Below are 22,439 nucleotides of genomic sequence, written 5' to 3'. Positions count from 1 at the left end.
TGTACGGCCAGTGTAGGAGATCGCTCCCCACACCATGATGCCGGGTGTTGGCCCTGTGTGCCTCGGTCGTATGCAGTCCTGATTGTGGCGCTCACCTGCACGGGGCTAAACACGCATACGACCATCATTGGCACCAAGGCAGAAGCGACTCTCATCCCAGCTTCATGGAGACGGTTGCGAATGGTCCTCGCTGATACCCCACGAGCAACAGTGTCCCTAATTTGCTGGGAAGTGGCGGTGCGGTCCCCTACGGCACTGCGTAGGATCCTACGGTCTTGGCGTGCATCCGTGCGTCGCTGCGGTCCGGTCCCAGGTCGACGGGCACGTGCACCTTCCGCCGACCACTGGCGACAACATCGATGTAATGTGGAAACCTCACGTCCCACGTGTTTAGCAATTCGGCGGCACGTCCACCCGGCCTCCCGCATGCCCACTATACGCCATCGCTCAAAGTCCGTCAACTGCACATACGGTTCACGTCCACGCTGTCGCGGCATGCTACCAGTGTTAAAGACTGCGATGGAGCTCCGTATGCCACGGCAAACTGGCTGACACTGACGGCGGCGGTGCACAAATGCTGCGCAGCTAGCGCCATTCGACGGCCAACACCGCGGTTCCTGGAGTGTCCGCTGTGCCGTGCGTGTGATCATTGCTTGTACAGCCCTCTCGCAGTGTCCAGAGCAAGTATGGTGGGTCTGACACACCAGTGTCAATCTGTTCTTTTTTCCATTTCCAGGAGTGTATCTGTGAGAAAGTAGTGTTATGTTTCTTCAACAGGTAGCAGCACTGGCAAGGAAGTAACTGCAACATGGCGGACGTGCGTTTGAGCTTTGAAGCACGGAAGGAGATAATTAAGTGGTACTGGAAGTTTGAGAATGTTGCTGCGGTTCGAAGACACTGGAGAAGTGAGTATGGTACAGAACCACCTTCAAGGTTAACAATTACACGTCTACGAGACAAATTTGAAATTCATGGAACAGTGTGGGATGTGCATAAAGATCGATCAGGGCGACCTCGTATAACTACAAGTGATGTTTCCCCAACTGTGGTCTTGGAACTGTTTCAGCGTTCGCCTCGAAAATCTTCAATGCAAGCGGCAGGTGAGAGTAATGTAAGTGCTAGTAGTGTGTTACGCATTCTGAAGAAAAGCAAGTTTCGTGTGTACATTCCAAGGCTGGTGCAACAGCTAAGTGACGACGATCCAGATCGAAGGTTAGAATTTTGTGAATGGGTTCAGGAGATGGTGAGACGTGAACTGGGATTTATACAGTAGGTAGCATAATTTGGTCGGATGAAACGCAATTCAAACTCAATGGAACTGTCCATAGGCACAATTGTGTGTACTGGGCTGAAGATAATCCTCACATTACAGTTGAAAAGGCTGTGAATTTGCTGGTGTAAATGCGTGGTGTGGTTTATCTGCAAGGGGACTCATTGGGCCTTTCTGCTTTGAAGATACTGTTACTGGAGAAACGTACCTAACAATCCTTGCTGACTACATATTCCCTGCCATTCGTGCTTATACGGTAATGATGAGTTTTATTTCCAACAAGATGGCGCCCTGCCGCACTATCATAGTGATCATACCTGGATCACAATGTGCCAGGCCAGTGGATAGGACGCAGGGGACCAATCGAGTTTCCTGCACTCTCTCCAGACCTCACGCCGCTGGATTTCTTCTTATGGGGTACAGTAAAAGATAAGGTGTACAAAAGTAAACCATATAACCTGGACGCACTTTGGAATGAGATTCAGGCAGTGTGCACAGAAATCTTATTGGACACTTTGTACGATGTAAGGAATCAGTGGTGACTCGTACTCAGAAATGTATTGATGCTGAAGGCCACCAGTTTTAACGTTAATCATATTTGCAAAGTACATTTATTTTTCCAATTGGCCCTTTCCATTTCCAGAAATGTAACCTTGTAGAACGGGAAATAAATTTTCTATGACGCTTCACAGTGTGTATACATTTTTTAATGCACCCTGTATTCCAATATTGTTGGGTTAAAAATGAAAATTAAGAACATGTTATAGAAAAAGTGTCCAGCGTCTAACAAAATCCTGTTTGCATATCAACAAAAATAACGAACAAAATGGTCTACCTATATAGTCCACGAAGTGGACAAACAGGGAATAAACTTTAAGAAAAACGCTTGTACCACATTACTTTGACAGTTTCTTCATTTCTATGCTAGCGCCACCTACCTGCCTTCGTTTGCTTCTTAGACAGCTTAATCGCTTCACCTAATGGTTCTCTTCGAATAAAAAATGATTCAAATGGCTCTGAGCACTATGGGACTTAACTTCTGAGGTCATCAGTCCCCTAGAAATTAGAACTACGTAAACCTAACTAACCTAAGGACATCACACACATCCATGCCCGAGGCAGGATTCGAACCTGCGACGTAGCAGTCACGCGGTTCCATACTGTAGCGCCTGGAACCGCTCGGCCAATGCGGCCGGCTCTCTTCGAATAGACAAAGGCACTGTCAAATATCCTTACACGAGCTGAGATCTGTATTACATTCAGTCTATGTTGTCACTTTCGTTAGCTTTTTACTAAGGTTTGATTTAAATGTAAGCACGATATTAACTGAAAATTCTGTATATGGATTACTAAGATGCATACTTATGTTATTATGTACGTTTTTGCTATCGTTAATTTCCTTGTGGACTTTATTTCACAGCTTCAGTGTGAAGCCGAAATTTTGAATCGCTTAACAATAAAGAACTATGCGATCAAGACCTTTCTACGTTTCAGATTGGTGGAAAGAAAGTAGTTGCTAAAGTTTCTGTATTTGCCGTCGCGCTTGGAAATGTTACATTTCTAGTTTTGCAGATTGGCAGACAGTGTTACAAACGCGTGAGAGTTTTGTGGCGTAATGAAAAATCCATAGTTCCACGTCCCGGCACGACGTGGTCGCTGATCGTCTGTCGTAGGAGAGATAAACGCACAAACACATGCAGGAGCAGGAAGGGCAGATGTGATACGAGGCACTGCGCCGACAGTTGCGACTTGGAGGCCGCCGTGTGCTGACGTAATAACAGGAAAATAGCATAGCGCATGCGCAGCGTGCTGCAAGCTTCTGCAGGTTCGGACAAGAGCAGCGATAGTCCTCAGTGTCTGTGTTATACGACGAGTCGGCGACATCGCGAAACGTAAGTTCACTGCTTTAATATGTACATATAAACAGCCACTTCTTTCATCTGCATCTGCTTCTACATGTTTACTCTGCAATTCACAATTAAGAATCTGACAGAGGGTTCATCCAGCCACTTATAAGTTATTTCTCTAGCGTTCCACACTCGAACGGCGCGCGGGAAAAACGAGCGCTTAAACCTCTCCGTGCGAGCTCCGATTTCTCTCATTTCATTATGATGATCATTCCTCCCTGCGTTGGTGGGCGCCAGCATAATATATTCACACTCTGAGGGGAAACCTGATTGAAATTTCATGAGAAGATCCTTTCGCACCAAAGAACGCCTTTGCTTGAATGATTGCCACCCCAAGTCGCATATCCGTAGCACTCTCTCCCCTATTTCGCGATAATACAAAACGAGCTGCCCTTCTTTGTACTTTTGTGATGTCCTCCGTCAATCCTGACCGTTCGGATTCCCCACCACACAGCAGTACTCCAGAGAAGGGCGGACAAGCGTAGTCTAAACAGTCTCTTTAGTAGCTGTGTAGAACTTTCTAAGTACTGTGCCAATAATTCGATGTCTTTGTTTCGCTTTTCTCAGTACATTATCTATGTGATCATTCCAATTTAAGTTATTCGTAATGCATAATTATTATTTAGTTAAATTTACACCGTTTAGATTTGTGATTTATCGTGTAACCGAAATTTAGCGCATTCTCCTAGTACCTACTCATGTGGATGACTTCGCGCTTTTGATTATTTGGAGTCAAAAATGGCTCTGAGCACTATTGGACTTAACATCTGAGGTCATCAGTCCCCTAGAACTTAAACCTAACTAACGTAAGGACACCACAATCTATGCCCGAGGCAGGATTGGAACCTGCGACCGTAGCAGTCGCGCGGTTCCGGACTGAAGCGCCTAGAACCGCTCGGCCATCCCGGCCGAGTCAAGTGCCGCTTTTCGCATCATACAGATACCTTATATAAATCATTTTGCTATTGGTTTCGATCATCCATGACTTTCCAAGACGGTAAATGACAGCATCACCTGCAACCGATCTAACTGGGCTGCTCACGTTGTCTCCTAAAACGTTTATGTAAATCAGGAACAGCAAAGGGCCTGTAACGCTACCTTGGGGAACGGCAGATGTTAGTTCTTTTTTACTCGATGACTTTCAGTCAGTTACTACGAACTGTGACCTTCCCGACAAGAAATCACGAATCAAGTCGCACAACTGAGACGATACTCAGTCGGCGCGCAATTTGATTAGAAGTCACTTCTGAGGAACGGTATCAGAAACCTTTTGGAAATCTAGAAATGTGGAATGAATTCGACATCCCCTTTCGATAGCACTTATTACTTCGTGAAAATAAACAGTTCGTTATGTTTCACAGAACGATATTTTCTGAATCCGTGTTAGCTATTTGTCAATAAATCGTTTTGTTCGATGTGATTCATAATGTTCGAGCACAGTATATGTTGCAAATTGACGTTGGTAATACGGGTCTGTAATTCAGCTGATTATTCCTGTTTCGTTTCTTGGGTATTGGTGTGACTTCCTGTCTTCGGGTACGGATCTTTTTACGAGCGAGCGAGTGGGATTATTTCTAAGTTGGCGTTATTGTATCATCGTACTCTCAAACGAACCTCAGTGGAATACGATCTGGACCGGAGACCGTGCCTTTATCAAGTGATTTACGCTGCTTCGATATACTGAGAATACCCACTTTTAACATACACTTGTTTTTAGTTGTTCTTGATGTGAATTCTGGAATATTTACTTCGTCTTCTTTGCCGAAGAATTTTAACATCACCACTGCTATCGTGCAGTGAAGGTATTGATTGTGCCTTTCCGCTGATGTACTTTACATGCGACCATTTCGTGACAGAGTTACGTTGTGGACTCTATTAAAAACATCTTTAATTTACATTTATTTAATCTCTCTCTACCCGCTGGTTTACGTCCATCACCGATAAGTCTCTTTCTTTAAGTTCCGACGAGACGTGATCAGAAACCGTATACGACACGATTGTTTTTAAATTGATGACCCAAGCACTCGGTCACAGCGCCATCTGTCGGGAAAAGAAAAAAGTGTTTCAGACTAAACTTATATATTTTTTCCGCAGAATCCGAGTCTGCCATAAAAAATGAGGGTTCCCATTTAAGATTCCAAAGTTGTTCACTCTCCCCCCCCTCCCCCCCCCCCCCCCCCGCCACACACACACACACACACACACACACACACACAGACAGACATTCACAAACGCACGAAGTGAGTGGTGAATTGAGTTGGGTATCGTTGGGTGTTCCGCTCTGAGATGAACGAATGTTAATTATAAATTGTTTGGATCAGATGTGTAGTTTTCGAGATGTTTCTATGTCTTAAGATAAACTGAACACCCTGTACATTGCTCTCATTTATACACTACTGGCCATTTAAATTGACACACCAAGAAGAAATGCAAATGATGAAAGGGGTATTCATTGGACAAATATATTATACTAGAACTGACATGTGATTACATATTCACGCAAATTGGGTGCATAGATCCTCAGAAATCAGTACCCAGGCGTATTCAATTGGTAATAGATCTGGAGAATGTGCTGGCCAGGGCAGCTGTCGAACATTTTCTGTATGCAGAAAGGCCTATACAGGACCTGCAACATGCGGTCGTGCATTATTCTGTTAAAATATAGAGTTTCGCAGGGATCGAATGAAGGGTACAGCCACGGGTCGTAACACATCTGAAATGTAACGTCCACTGTTCAAGGGGCCGTCAATGCGAACAAGAGGTGACCGAGACGTGTAACCAATGGCACCCCATACCATCACGCCGGGTGATATGCAAGTATGGAGACGACGAATACACGCGTTCACCGCGATGTCGCCAAACACGGATGCTACCATCATGATGCTGTAAACAGAACCTGGATTCATCCGAAAAAGAAAAAAACGATTAACCGCAATCGCGATAGGCTACAATCCGACGTTTATCAATGTCGGAAACGTGATGGTACGCGTTTATCCTCCATCAACGTTGCATCACAACAACGTTTCACCAGGCAACGCTGGTGAACTGCTGTTTGTGTATGAGAAATCGGTTGAAAACTTTCCTCATGTGATCACGTTGTAGGTGTCGCCACCGACGCTAATATTGTGTGAATGCTCTGAAAAGCGAATCATTTGCATATCACAGCATCTTCTTCCAGTCGGTTAAATTCGAGTCTGTAGCACCTCATCTTCGTGGTGTAGCAATTTTAATGGCCAGTAGTGTATAAGCATATATTTATGCAACACTCATAGTTGAGGCTTGTTTTCACTGCGCTTAGTACTGCATCAGGACCACCTTCACTACTATTTCTTACCACTTAAGCAGTACAAATGAGCAAAGTACATTTATAAATTCCAAACTTTGCACCTCTTTACAACAATCTAAATTCAAAGATCTGGACGACGAAATGCAAGGTTCTCTCCAAAGGCAGTCTTATGTGTGTTAAAATGTGTCAGCGTATTTGTGTTAATATGCAGATATGTTTTTTTGTATTCTAAATGTTTGTGTATCGTGTAACTGAGGCGGAATCGGTTAACCAGTCCAGTATTCGCGTGGATGAGTTTTTTACTTATTTGCTTGCCTGTTACTGCGTATCTGACTCAACATCCTTCTCTTTCAGTTCGACACTGAATATACATGGTGTTACAAAACCGTGCGGCAAAACTTTCAGGATACATTCCTCACACACAAATAAAGAAAAGATGTTATGTGGACATGTGTCCGTAAACGCTTACTTTCCGTGTTAGAGCTCATTTTATTACTTCTCTTCCAATCACATTAATCATAGAATGGAAACACACAGCAACAGAACGTACCAGCGTGACTTGAAACACTTTGTTACAGGAAATGTTCAAAATGCCTTTACAAGTACGACACAACATGTGGTTCATGCACGATGGAGCTCCTGCACATTTCAGTCGAAGTGTTCGTACGCTTCTCAACAACAGATTCCGTCACCGATGGATTGGTAGAGGCGAACCAATTCCATGGCCTCCTCGGTCTCCTTACCTCAACCCTCTTGACTTTCATTTATGGGGGCATTTGAAAGCTCTTGTCTACGCAACCCAGGTACCAAATGTAGAGACTCTTCGTGCTCGTATTGTGGACGGCTGTGATACAATACGCCATTCTCCAGGGCTGCATCAGCGCATTAGGGATTCGATGTGACGGAGGGTGGATGCATGTATCCTCACTAACGGAGGACATTTTGAACATTTCCAGTAACAAAGTGTTTGAAGTCACGCTGGTACGTTCTGTTGCTGTGTGTTTCCATTCTATGATTAATGTGATTTGAAGAGAAGTAATGAAATGAGCTCTAACATGGAAAGTAAGCGTTTCCGGACACATGTCCACATAACATCTTTTCTTTTTTTGTGTGTGAGGAATGTTTCCTGAACGTTTGGCCGTACCTTTTTGTAACACCCTGTATAATATTAATATCTACAACTAAATTCCGCAGTTGTGCTAACAGAAAAAGCAGAAAAGAAAGAAAGCAAGAACAGTGAAGTGAAAGTAAAAACAAAACCCGTCAACATGTATCTCTGTGTTCAAGAACCTTGACAGTGGCAATCGGCAGTCTTGGTGTCGCTCAAGGTTGTTCTCCTAATGCTGTTCTTCTTGCACGGGTACTGCAAGAGGCGACTGTTGGGTGGGCGGAAGTAGAGTTGGTTCTGTCTAAGGAGCCACTCTCCCAGTTCACTCATTGCCAGTTTCCCTCGGAAAGGATGGTGGTAACCTGCTTTCACAGGTAGGCGCAGTGAAAGAAGGTTTGGGATGAGTTATTTTGTTTCCATAAGGCTGTTATTACACTATCAAATTTCTTTGTCAAAGATTTGATCAAGTATGTGAACAAGTATTCCGTCAAATATATTTGACAAAGATCTCTGACGTAGCGCTAGAAGGGGTATTACACTGTCATCAAATTTTTCGTCAAAGTTCAAGATAGCTGACAACAAATTGTTATTAACCGCAGCAGTTGCACGTACCGCAATTGCATTGTGTGCACATGCGGAAAAATAGTGGGGGAAAAAGAAGGAACCATACATACGAGGTTGACAGTCTTAAATTCCTGGGATTACAACTTGATAATAAATTCAGTTGGGAGGAGCACACCACAGAACTGCAGAAACGCCTTAACAAATCTGTATTTGCCATTCCAGTGTTAGCAGACATAGGCGACATAGAAATGAAAAAGCTCTCATACTTTTCCTACTTCCATTCCATAATGTCATATTGTATAATATTTTGGGGTAACTCTTCAAGTCAAACAAAAGTTTTCAGAGTCCAAAAGCGTGTAATACGATTTATTTGTGGAGTAAATACACGGACGTCCTGCAGAAACCTCTTCAAAGAACTACTGCCTCTCAGTATATTTACTCCTTAATGAAATTTGTCCTAAATAATATATCTCTTTTTCCAACAAACAGCTCAGTTCATACATACAATACCAGGAACAAAAATGATCTGCACACGGACTTAAAAACACTTAGTTTAGTTCAAAAAGGGGTCCACTACTCAGGAACACTCATCTTCAATAGTTTGCCAACAAACATAAAAATTTTAGTTACAAATAAAGATCAGTTTAAAAAAGAGCCTGAAAGACTTACTAGTGGCCAACTCCTTCTACTCCATTGACGAAATTTTTAACAGAAACAAATGATGTATTGTATTTATTCATACTATTAGTGTTGTTATTTCAGCTTAAAAAAAATTGGCATATTCCACATCCACGAGGATCTCCTCAGCACGGGTCTATTGAACGAAAAGCTAAACTAATCTGTGTGAAGGCGTGGGTTTTACGACGACACGATAAAAGCATTCAACAAAACGTGTTACGTGAACTTGCAGAGCAAGACGTCATGTAGTACATCAATTACTTAGGAATGGATGAGCATACATTTCTGTATATGCTCAGTGAAGGGTATCCTCATATCGCAAAGCACAATATTCATTTAAGAACAGCTACATCTTCAGAAGAGAGGCTCACTGTAACACTCCGATTCCTTGCTACAGGAGAGGGTTATGTTATGTTATGTTAGGTTAGGTCAGGTCAGGTCAGGTCTCCAGTCTTCTTAATCTATTTTTGTATTCAGGGTGTCTAACTTTGTAAAGCACCTCATCAGCTTCACACATCTCTATTAATTTTGTAGTTGTCGGCACACAGCAATTGTATTTACCAGCAATGAAATCACTACAGACGACAGAGCGCTGCAGCGATGCTAGCGCTCCATGTGGTAACATGTCACATTGCAGTGAACAGAAGACAAGCGATTTCTTTGATCAAATCTACATCGAGGCCCTAAATTTGATCATATACTGGAAGAAATTTGACAAAGTTGCTGTTACACCATCAAATATCTTAGACAAAGTAAATTTTACAAATAAATTTGACAAAGAAATTTGATAGTGCAATACCAGCCTAAGTTACAAGCAGTGTATTGACTCGCTGAGTGATATTCAGCCATGTACTAACTAGGAGCAGCTGGACTCTGCCTCGACTTAACCAGCAGCATGCTGCTCTTTATCGTACACTAATGTCGATGGGGCAGATCCCCATCATTACCGACAGGTGTTGTACCGATGAACCCAGTAAGTGGTCATCTAAGAATCGATGTGAAGTTTTACAATTGCAGCCAGTGTGCCCACACAGTGGCTGCAAAGGTAACTATAACATTGAAGACACTGTTTTCGTATGCCCTAAAAGCATCCATGCACCAGGCCGTGCATAATTTTTACTACTTTCTCTGTGAATTCCTCGATGTGTCTTATGAAATTCTTTCATCCAGCTGCACTACCAAATGTCTGCAGACCTCGCTGCGTGATATAGCCTCTAATCGTAGAGTTTCAAGCGTGAGATAGTTTGCGTTAGAGTAAGATATACACTACTGGCCATTAAAATTGCTACACCAAGAAGAAATGCAGATGATAAATGGGTATTCATTGAACAAGTATATTATACTAAAACTGACATGTGATTACATTTTCCCACAATTTGGGTGCATAGATCCTGAGAAATCTATACCCAGACCAACCACCTCTCGCTGTAATAACGGCCTTGATACGCCTGGGCATTGAGTCAAACAGAGCTTGGATGGCGTGTACAGGTACAGCTGCCCATTCAGCTTCAACACGATACCACAGTTCATCAAGAGTAGTGACTGGCGTATTGTTACGAGCCAGTTGCTCGGCCACTATTGACCAGACGTTTTCAATTGGTCATAGATCTGGAGGATGTGCTGACCAGGGCAGCAGTCGAACATTTTCTGTATCCAGAAAGGCCCATACGGGACCTGCAACATGTGGTCGTGCATTATCCTGCTGAAATGTAGGGTTTCGCAGGGATCGAATGAAGGGTAGAGCCATGGGTCTAACACATCTGAAATGTAAAGTGTGTTTACTTTAATAATAACATGTTTTTGAGTGGCGTCCGCCTTTAGCAAAACACGATTTTGATTTTTGTCCCGGACATGTTTCACTGCAGTTACAGCAACATCATTGTTTTTTATTGTTATGGCTGTTAAACATAAAGAATGTTCTTTACTGTTTAGATACATACAAATATTAGTTTCTAAATCATAATTACAGGTTTCTGAGGAACACGTCAAATTGTGTATTCATACCTTCTTACCACATGGTGTGGTTTTCCTGCTGTATTACATTTATCTAGTGTCTGGTTTCCTTTACAGTTTTTGTTTACAGTTCGTCATGTGCTACTATATACAACTTCATGTAAGCAAAACATTTACGCAAGAATTACGATTTCCAAACTGTTGTGGTTATGCTTGAGACTAATAGTTTATGTGAAAGGTTGTGTGTGTGTTTGCATCTATTTAGGTTATGTTTCACTTATGGTTTCTTTTTTCATCATCTTCTTCATTGTCAAGTTCAGTGTTTTGAGTTGTCACTGTCACTGTATCAGCTGTGATAACAAGCTTTCTGCGCTGGGGTTCTTTTCTCTGCCCTCAAAGAATTAGTGGATAACACCACCCTACAGAACTCCCCCCACCCTCCCCCCCCCACCCCAACATGCACGCACAGACACAAACATCCATAAAAACACACAAAACTAAAAATAAATAAATAAATATTTATAATAATAATAATAATAATAATAATAATAATAATAATGATAAATCCTGAAACCTACTCTCTCATTCCCTCTCTCTCACTCTCTCTCTCTCTCTCTCTCTCTCTCTCTCTCTCTCTCTCTCTCTCTCTCTTTCAGACACTCTCTCTCTTCCCCATTCGCTCTTTTTTTTACACACCCACAGTGAGAAATTAAAAACAACCGCCAATGACATCTTCAACTATTCCACTGTCTGCCATATTGTTTTCACACCTTCTACTGTTCCACTGTCCGCCATCTTGTTATCAAAGCTGGCTGACAGTGATAGGGTCAGGGACAGTGACAACTCAAAACACTGAACTTGACAATGATGAAGATAACAAAAAAAGAAACCATAAGTGAAACGTAATGTAAATAGATGCAGACACAAACACACACACACACACACACACACACACACACACACACACAACGCTTCACATAACTTATTCTCATGCATAGCCACAACAGTTTGGAAATCGTAATTTTAGCGTAAATGTTTTACCTACAGTAAGTTGTATATAGTTGCAGGTGACAAACTGTAAAGAAAAACTGCAAAGAAGAACAGACGCTATATAAACATAATACGAGGTGCATTCAAGTTCTAAGGCCTCCGATTTTTTTCTAATTAACTACTCACCCGAAATCGATGAAACTGGCGTTACTTCTCGACGTAATCGCCCTGCAGACGTACTCATTTTTCACAACGCTGACGCCATGATTCCATGGCAGCGGCGAAGGCTTCTTTAGGAGTCTGCTTTGACCACTGGAAAATCGCTGAGGCAATAGCAGCACGGCTGGTGAATGTGCGGCCACAGAGAGTGTCTTTCATTGTTGGAAAAAGCCAAAAGTCACTAGGAGCCAGGCCAGGTGAGTAGGGAGCATGAGGAATCACTTCAAAGTTGTTATCGCGAAGAAACTGTTGCGTAAGGTTAGCTCGATGTGCGGGTGCATTGTCTGGGTGAAACAGCACACGCGGAGCCCTTCCCGAACGTTTTTGTTGCAGTGCAAGAAGGAATTTGTTCTTCAAAACATTTTCGTAGGATGCACCCGTTACCGTAGTGCCCTTTGGAACGCAATGGGTAAGGATTACGCTCTCGGTGTCCCAGAACATGGACACCATCATTTTGTCAGCACTGGCGGTTACCCGAAATTTTTTTGGTGGCTGTGAATCTATGTGCTTCCATTGAGCTGACTGGCGCTTTGTTTCTGGATTGAAAAATGGCATCCACGTCTCATCCATTGTCACAACCGACGAAAAGAAAGTCTCATTCATGCTGTCGTTGCGCGTCAACATTGCTTGGCAACATGCTACACGGGCAGCCATGTGGTCGTCCGTCAGCATTCGTGGCACCCACCTGGATGACACTTTTCGCATTTTCAGGTCGTCATGCAGGATTGTGTGCACAGAACCCAAAGAAATGTCAACTCTGGAGGCGATCTGTTCAACAGTCATTCGGCGATCCCCCAAAACAATTCTCCCCACTTTCTCGATCATGTCGTCAGTCTGGCTTGTGTGAGCCCAAGGTTTTTTCGGTTTGTTGTCACACGATGTTCTGGCTTCATTAAACTGTCGCACCCACGAACGCACTTTCGACACATCCATAACTCCATCAAAACATGTCTCCTTCAACTGTCGATGAATTTCAATTGGTTACACACCACGCAAATTCAGAAAACGAATGATTGCACGTTGTTCAAGTAAGGGAAACGTTGTCATTTTAAGTATTTAAAACAGTTCTCATTCTCGCCGCTGGCGGTAAAATTCCATCTGCCATACGGTGCTGCCATCTCTGGGACGTATTGATAATGAACGCGGCCTCATTTTAAAACAATGTGCATGTTTCTATCTCTTTCCACGCTAATATAACTGTATTTCCACATTTCTTCTACTTATTATATGTTATTGTATATGATAGTGTGCACTAGACATGTGACATTTTATCTGTAAGAAATTTAATTGGCATAAAGCTTCAAAAATGATTGAAATATACCACAAGAACACTATAGAGTAAGAGTAATGGCTTAGTTATTCTATGAATTTATTGAATATTTCAGAAATAAACGCAATTAGATCAGAATTAATTGTTCAGGTAGATTCAATTGATGATGCAATTACAGCATAGAAGTACTCAATTCAGAAGGCATCGTTTAACAGATTCGGCAGAGAAAAATCATCTTGGATTGATAGGCATGTGACTAGAACTACGCCGTCCGCTGTGGCCGAGCGGTTCTTGGCGCTTAAGTACGGAACTGCGCTGCTGTTACGGTCGCAGGTTCGAATGCTGCCACAGGCGTGGATGTGTGTGATGTCCTTAGGTTAGTTAGGCTTAAGTAGTTCTAAGTCTAGGGGACTGATGACCTCAGATGACATAGTGCTCAGAGCCATTTGATTTGACTAGAACCACACATCCAAACAGATTGTTGGCAGCCATTTCGAATAATTTAGGCAATGGTGCTGGATTGGATTCAGGAATGCTGGCTGCAATTCAGGAATTGTGGCTGCAACTATCAATGGTACAAACTTCCTCGTGCTCTGGGAAGAAAAACAAGCTAATGTCGCATGCTTAATAGGAAGTCTACAGTTTTCGTGGTGGTGGTAGCTGGTGGTGGTGGTGATAGTGCTAAGTTCCTGTGGGACCAAACTGCTGAGATCATCGGTCCCTAGGCTTACACACTACTTAATCTAACTTAAAATAACTTGCGCTAAGCACTATACACACACACCCATGCCCGAGGGTGAACTCGGACCTCTGACGGCGGAGCCGCGTGCACCGTAGCAAGGTGCCTTAAACCACGCAGCTACAACCCCCCTCCTTCTTCCCGCGGTTAGTTTTCATGTTTACTGTTACATTAGCTTTAGTGCACGAATTTCTGGTGGTTAATTTTGTTATATTTGGAACGTACTTATACAGTAATAAGCGAATTATCTTTCAGTTCATACGCCACTTTCACATCTTTCTTGAAAAATTAAAATACACAAATATTGTCCAAAGTATTTCGGAATGGCCCAAGTATTTCATTATCGATAACTGAATCATCTGCGAAAAGTCTGAGGTTATTATTATTGATATCCATTTAGTCATTAATGGTTAACAGGAAGTTTAGAGTTTTCATGGTGGTGGTAGCTGGTGGTGGTGGTGCTAAGTTCCTATAGACCAAACTGCTGAGGTCATCAGTCCTTAGGCTTACACACTACTTAATGTAGCTTAAACTAACTTACGCTGAGGACAACACACACACCAATGCCCGAGGGAGAACTCAAAGGCAAGGTTCCCAAAACGCTTTCTAGCGTACACCCGAAGTTACTTTTACAGCTTAGTACATCTGCTTAATGAGCAGGAGCCCTGGGTTCGAGTCCTGGCCTTGGTACAAATATTAACTTGCCACTTCAGTCTGCATATATACATCATAGATTTCTGAGACTTGATAAGGTCCCTCGAACCATATAGTTTCATTAACAAAGGATCGAGTTGATATTGTTTTTGTATAATGGACTGTGTTATACTAATTTCATGTGATGCCAGCTCGTGTCGTTGCTTGACTTCCATAGCCATTTGCAGTGTCATGCTTATCAATGTCATAATCTGGTGTTGGCAGACACTGTAATAAGCAACTACTCTCTGCTTACCTCCTACCCCACAGCCATTGTCTGCAGACATATATATGTACAGGAAGTAGCAAGGTGTGGTTGCCATCACTGCGGGAACAGCTCAGCGTAGCACCATTCTGTCGCTCTCCCATGGCATTTAGTCAATCCATAGACGATATCGAATTGTTCATCAGAAAATCTATTAATACTGATATCAATGCTAATGCGCCACGAACAGTTCTGAAGAAACAAACCCGAGACAGAACTGAGCAGTGCCTAATTCAAGCTTGAAGGCTAAGATTCAAGCCGGCATATTTGTTGACAACAGGAAGTTCCATGAGTGAAAGTAATAAATTTGTTTCCAAATAAGCCACGCATTGCATACTGTTATGGAGAAGGCATTTTGGAAACTAAGGCGCAATTGGTCGCGAAGTGGAAACGACTCTGAAAATACGATGAAGCTTTGCACAGATGTATTGGGCGGGGTCTGTAGCGCCCCTGTCGATCGCGCCACGTCGCTCTTTTCACTTCTGAGCACACAGTGAGCACGTAAAGATGGCCAGAACAATAGTGTTTTCTGCCAAGTATGGGCGCCCGCTAAGAGATTTCGCCTGATTTCATGCTACCCCACATACCGTACCTTTAAGGCATTTTCTTCTTCAGTGCAATTACTGAGAGCACTCTGCAGGGCCAATGGGGACGCCCCTGCAACATTTTCTATCGAAGGTGTTTGATCACCCACCATACACCCCAGCCTGATTTTCATCACTGCTTAAATAAACCACTGGCTGTGAAGACAATATTTTGGCGCAGACAACGAGCAGCAGTCCAGTGTAGAAAATTGTCGAAAAGCACAGGAGGCTGCCTTCTGTGACGATGGTATTGGAAAGTTGGTACAATTCATCATCATCAGTTATCTGCTATATTAGCAGGTCCTTTTCCTCTCCATTTTCTGCGATCCATTGCTTCTTTCTTAAGGCTGCGGCTGTATGTTGTACCGTCCATCATGTCATCCAGTATCTGGGATCTCTTCCTTCCTCGCTTCCTTTTCCCTTCTACATAACCTGCTAAAACTGTTTTTATCAGTCTGTCATTCTTTCTTAATATATGTCTAATCCAATTTCTTTTTCTTCTCTTTATTACATCTAGTTAGTCACTGTCTTTTCTCTCCCGCTCTTCTCAGTACCTCTTCATTTTTTACTCTGTCCATCCAACTTATTCTTTCCATCTTCCGCCATGTCCAGATCTCAAAAGCCTCCAGCCTTTCTCTGTCTTTTTTCCTCATAGTCCATGTTTCAGCGCCATATAGAAGAACACACAAGACATTTTATGAGTCTCTTTCTGAGTTCTCTGTCCAGACCGCTGCAGAAGATTCTCCTTTTCTTGTAAAACGCCTCTTTTGCCATTGCTATCCTTGTTTTAATTTCTGTGGTGCAGTTCCAGTCGGTGTCTATCCTGCTTCCAAGATACTTAAAATTTTGCACCTGTTCTAGTGTTTCTCCATTCAGCATAATTTTTATTTCCTTATTTCCTCCTAGTGTTTCTCCATTCACCATAATTTTTATTTCCTTATTTCCTCCTAGTGCCAATACTTTTGTTTTATTTGTTTTAATTTTCATTCCATATTTTTTCCGTTAGTTGCAATGGTGTCCACCAAATCCTGTAATTCTTCTTCCCCTGTGGATAGAAGGACCATGTCATCAGCAAATCTCAAACACCCTACTCTTCTTCCTCCAATTTCTACTCCTTTGTCATCTAATCAGCATTGGTCAATCATATTTTCCAAGTAGAGGTTGAAAAGAGTAGGTGTCTTACTCCTTTTCCTAGTCTGATCCAGTTTGTACTTTCTCCTCTCACTTTAACTGAAACTTTTTGATTAAGATATGAGTTTATAAGTCTTCTGGTTTTCCAGTCCACTCTCTTTTCCCTCATTATAGTCGCCAGCTTGTCCCTAACCACATTGCCAAATGCCTTTTCTAGATCGATGAAGCACTTATATAGGTATCTTCTTTTTTCAATAAACCTTTCTCCCTAGATTCGTAGGAGCCCTATTGTATCTCTGGTGCCCGTATTCAGTCTAAAGCCAAACTGCTCCTCGCCAAGATTCTCCTCCATTACTTTTTCAAGTCTTTTATTAATTATTCTTAACATCACTTTGGCTGAATGTGAAATGAGGCTGATTGTTCTGTGCTCGCTGCATTTCTTGGTTCCTTGTTTTTTCGGTAATGGAATCATTACTGTTATCAGAAAGTCCTCAGGCCATTCGCCACTGTCATATTTTTTATTACATAACCTCAATATTTCTCTTATTCCATTGTGGTTCAAGCATTTTAGTATTGCTCCCAGTATCGTATCTGTACCTACCGCATTGCCATTTTTCATTGCAGCTATGGCAGACTTTACTTCTTCCATTATGATGGTCGGTCCTTTCTCGTCATCACTTACACTGTTGTGTGATTCAAGTTCCGGAGTTTCTGGTTTGCTATTTGTATCATATAGCTCTTTTAAATATTCTTCCCATCTCTGGAGGACATCGTCACGCTCTTTGTACACTACCTCTTCGTCTTTACTCAAAATTTCCATAGTAGCACTTCCAGCTCTGTTTTGTTCCCATGTCATAGTCTTTACTCTGTTGTATAGTAAGTCGTATCTTCCCTTCCTGTCCAGTTCTTCAATTTCATGACATTCCTCTTTTAGCCATTTTTTCCTAGCCTGCTCTGTTTCTCTTCACAGTTCATTATTTAACTTTCGGTATATCTTTCTCGCATCTTCAGTGTTCTTGTTTTTCAATTTTCTTCTCTCCTCCATCTTGGAAATCATTTCTTGTATGACCCATGGGTTTTTTGACCTTTTCCCTTTTGCATATCCTATATTTTGCTGTCCTGCTTTAATGATTCCTTCTTTCAGCATATTCCAGTACTCGTTCGCATTTTCAGGTGCTTCTTTGTCTCGTAATGTGTTTAGAAAGTCCCGAGACAGCATTTCTGCAATTTGTTCTTTGTTGGATCTCATCTTCTCTAAATCTCACTTCTTCACCATGGTCGCCTTCTTCGGTTTTTTCATTCTTATTTCTATTTCTGCTATAAGTAAGTTGTGGTCACTATTAATATCTGCACCTGTTAATGTGTGCACCTTCTTGATTCCATCCCTGTATCTTTCTTCTACCAGTATAAAATCGATTTGGTTTCTGTATTTATCCCCTGGTGATTTCCAAGTGTAGAGCCTCCTCTTGTGGTACTTGAACCATGTGTTTGCCGCTATCAGCTGCCTTTCCCTGCAGAAGTCAATTAACCATTCACCTCTGCCATCTCTCTTTCCAAGACCATGACTGCCTACTATGTTTCCCTCTTTCCCTTCTCCCACAATGGCGTTCCAGTCCCCCATTACTATTTTGCAGCGTTTTTTATTTTTGTCCATTATTCTCTCTATTACGTTGTACGTTTCCTGTACAATTTGGTCATCATGTTCTGAAGTTGGCATATATACCTGGACAATCAGTAAATCTTTTTGTGCTCCTTTCAGCCTTACACCAATAATCCGGTCATTTGCATAGTCTACATATTCAACACATTTAGCCAATTCCTTTGTCATAATCATTCCTACTCCATTAATTCCTTTTATTTCTCCTTCTGAGTAGTAGAATACATATTCATCTGACTGCAACTTTCCATGACCATCGCATCTTACCTCAGCAACTCCTACGAGGTCCATATGATTCTTTTCTATCTCTCTTTTAAGGTTTTCTAGTTTTCCTGCTTGTAGCAGAGTTCTGACATTCCAGGTACCAATTCTCGTTTTGATTTTTTGCCTACTTTCAAGTTGTCCCCCCCCCCCCCCCGGAGATCCGAATGGGGGACTATTTTACCTTCGGACACTGATTTAACATGAGAGAATGTCATTTTTTGTGCATAAAATGGAGACTGCTTTATGCAGGGAAGATAATCTGCAGTGGCATTCCGTTGCCTTCCGCAGCTCTGGAGGCCGCCCCTAACATGGGATACAGACACCTTTTGCAGCCGCCCGCTCCGGGTCAGACGCTGCATGAGAAGTATAGGTTGGAAAACGAAAGACCCCTAGCCCTCGAAACCTAATAGCGTCAGGGTCGGAAAAGAACAAGAGCTGGCCGAGGGTAGCCAGACAGGAAAGATAAAAGTGCGGAGCCTGGCATAAGTAAGTGGAAGCAGTGCCAGGACTCAGCTCGGGGCCCCGTGGTCGCCAGCCACGTGTCACTAGATGTGGCTCCCTGAGGGTGGTACAATACAACAGATGCCAAAGTCGGAGCGGCGGCTACATGTGGAAGTAGCTGGAAGACGCAGTACGCTCTGGCACATAATACATTTTTAATTTTCTCTGTGGTTTCCATTTCGCGACCCATTGAACCTTACTTTCCAAATAGCCCTCGAATAACAGGATATTTTTTGATTCATATCTCCATTTTATTTTCCAGAATGTCTGCACTACGGGAGATAGTAACTGCAGTGACTTCTGCTCCTGATGGGTGAGTGTTCTGTTTATTTTTTAGAAGATCTGCAAAATCTCTATTCACGCCAGCCAGTTGACAGTACCAGACAGTCTTGGGACGCCAATATGTTAGTCTCACTATGTACACATCTCTGTGGAGAAGGCTGTAACGAATTGGCGTGATGTGACCTTCGACTCAGGTATATAGGGTTCAAATCTGTTCTGAAGACGTCGGTGTGTCGTTCGAGAGAACTGTGCACCGCAGTTCACTCTCTCCGTTCTTTTAATGTTATAAAATTCAAACGCGCCTCTTTACGGGCCTTCCCTTACGCTCTTGTCTTACAATTTGGGAAATAAATACGTTTCCTTCCGCAAATCCACATCTCGTAAGGCAGTCCTCCTTGAGTGGGACAAAAGTGTTATCGTTTCATGTAATATCATGCTCAAAAGTATCAGAAAGACATGTGCTGCGTTTCGTTTGATTTGTAAGCAACTCACGTAACGTAACTGTCTTGCTCTCGTCTTCTCTCTACTCGGTGCACTCGTTTCACTATAAAAATGGTTAGAACAAGAAGCCACAGGAGATAATTTCTCTGTATGGCTATCAATCCACCGTGGGGAACTGAAGAACTTCGGAATCTTGGTGAAACAATTAAACGACGGAAATGAGTCGTTTCACATGGTCAAGAAAGGAAGGATTTGAAATCGAATCCTAGTCCAGCTCGAATATTTTCAACCTTTCAAGATTGGATACAATAAGAAATAAGTGCCCTGTCACTGTATCTGACGATTGGCTAATTAATAAAAATAAATCTCTCGTGTAAGCAAGCTTATTGGTGACAGAGTTGCAAAGTAGAGTGATTTCCGCTTCTGTCATGACCCCAACATACACAGACGCCCCTACAGTAGGTTGCGAATGGACTTTCAGTTTAATATGGGTATGGGACGGGTGCAGACCTGCATTGTTCAGCTTGCGTTACCAGAGGTGAAGAGGGTCCCTTTGTGCTTCTTAAAAATGGCTGTCTTTTGTGTGAATCGAACCCAGATCTTACACATAGAATGGTTCCAATAGACCAGTAACCTTCACAGACCATTGGCTCATTGTTGTCTCTTAGAGAAGAATGCTCCACACTGAAATACAATTCTTATTCCCTGGAGGTTGCTCTTAACAAGCTCGATATATTTATTTTCTTTTACGTTCACGTCGATAGTCATTAGCTGATTGACTACCCAATGCATAATTTTGACTTGATTCTGTAATCGCTGATATAAAATGACATAAAAGGCAGCTGCACGAACTGACAACTCAGTAGCATGCGGAAATTTATGTTAGAAGTGCTGATTTTCACTTGTGATTTTGTGCTATTTTTTTGTGATTTTTTATGGTGTATTTCTCAATATGGCGCAGAGTAACCGCCAAGGCCAGATATCGAGCACATTCTTTTTAAGCCTCATTTCCTGTCATGTAATTACGTAGGTAAGGTGCAGTGACCTTTTCTTATGCAGAATATTAAATGAAGTAATCTACCTGGCGAAAATTTATCTAATAAAACCGGGCAAGGGGAAGAAAGACTCGCGTATTCAGGGTTCCGTATAATTTCAACCCATTAAGTACCATGTTTCTTTTCTTCGATCAAGATTTATTTGTGTGTTGCCTGAGCGACACAGAGGTGAGGAAAAGGAATATAAAATTTAAAAAAATGCAATAATCTTGAAATAAATGGTTTATTGTAATCGATCCCCAAATGGGGATCAAGGCGTATGCCACTCTCTTTTTACATTTTCTTTTACTTTTGGTGTCAGACAAAAAGACAACCAATGAGTCCCACATTGCACACAGAACACTGTTATCTCACGTTCTTCTTGAAAATTGCACATTTTGTTTCCCCAGTGTTGTGTGTTCATTCACGTGTCCATTTCCGGAAGTCCTGAGTTCAATTGGAACACGTGAAAGGGATGATTTTGGGTAAGATGGACGCCCTGATTTTCGGAGCACAAGCAGCAGATGATTGAACAAGATGTCCCCTTGCCACCATCCTCCGGAATCGAAGCAGTGGAATATTTTCATTCGAAAGGCAGCAGATGACGTGCGCATTGACCGGTGTGTCATCTAATACATTGGCGAACAATAGAAAGTACCATTTCTTACCTCGAATTCTCACATGATATTTCTGCACATTCCAGTCCAGTTTGTCCACACCTCCTATATTATTTGCTATATTCTGAAATCATCCTTAGCTGTGGAACTTGCACTCCTTTGTTCTCAGCTTTGCTCCATTTCTTCATTCGACTTACTGGACGCATTGTCTCATTGTTTGACAAGAGTTTTACACAACTGTTATCCTTCCACATTACTACTATCATCTCCGTATTCTCGTTAAATACACTCCTGGAAATGGAAAAAAGAACACATTGACACCGGTGTGTCAGACCCACCATACTTGCTCCGGACACTGCGAGAGGGCTGTACAAGAAATGATCACACGCACGGCACAGCGGACACACCAGGAACCGCGGTGTTGGCCGTCGAATGGCGCTAGCTGCGCAGCATTTGTGCACCGCCGCCGTCAGTGTCAGCCAGATTGCGGTGGCATACGGAGCTCCATCGCAGTCTTTAACACTGGTAGCATGCCGCGACAGCGTGGACGTGAACCGTATGTGCAGTTGACGGACTTTGAGCGAGGGCATATAGTGGGCATGCGGGAGGCCGGGTGGACGTACCGCCGAATTGCTCAACACGTGGGGCGTGAGGTCTCCACAGTACATCGACGTTGTCGCCAGTGGTCGGCGGAAAGTGCACGTGCCCGTCGACCTGGGACCGGACCGCAGCGACGCACAGATGCACGCCACGACCGTAGGATCCTACGCAGTCCCGTAGGGGACCGCACCGCCACTTCCCAGCAAATTAGGGACACTGTTGCTCCTGGGGTATCGGCGAGGACCATTCGCAACCGTCTCCATGAAGCTGGGCTACGGTCCCGCACACCGTTAGGCCGTCTTCCGCTCTCGCCCCAACATCGTGCAGCCCGCCTCCAGTGGTGTCGCGACAGGCGTGAATGGAGGGACGAATGGAGACGTGTCGTC

The 22,439-nt window shown here is 42.9% G+C and overlaps 1 protein-coding gene across 1 annotated transcript in view; it reads left to right on the top strand.

Moving 5' to 3' along the window:
- The first annotated feature begins 2,958 nt into the window (after positions 1-2,958).
- Positions 2,959-22,439, top strand: part of LOC126291872 (uncharacterized) — an 89,617-nt gene continuing 70,136 nt past the window's right edge. Inside the window, exons 1-2 of the mRNA XM_049985592.1 lie at positions 2,959-3,162; positions 19,342-19,392. Coding sequence (XP_049841549.1) covers positions 3,068-3,162; positions 19,342-19,392 — 146 coding nt within the window. The 5' untranslated portion in view covers positions 2,959-3,067. The remainder of the gene's footprint in view (positions 3,163-19,341; positions 19,393-22,439) is intronic.

The sequence above is a fragment of the Schistocerca gregaria genome, chromosome 9 (assembly GCF_023897955.1).
Source record: "Schistocerca gregaria isolate iqSchGreg1 chromosome 9, iqSchGreg1.2, whole genome shotgun sequence".
NCBI classification, from domain to species: Eukaryota; Metazoa; Arthropoda; class Insecta; order Orthoptera; family Acrididae; genus Schistocerca; species Schistocerca gregaria.
This window is presented reverse-complemented; position numbering and strand designations above follow the sequence as displayed.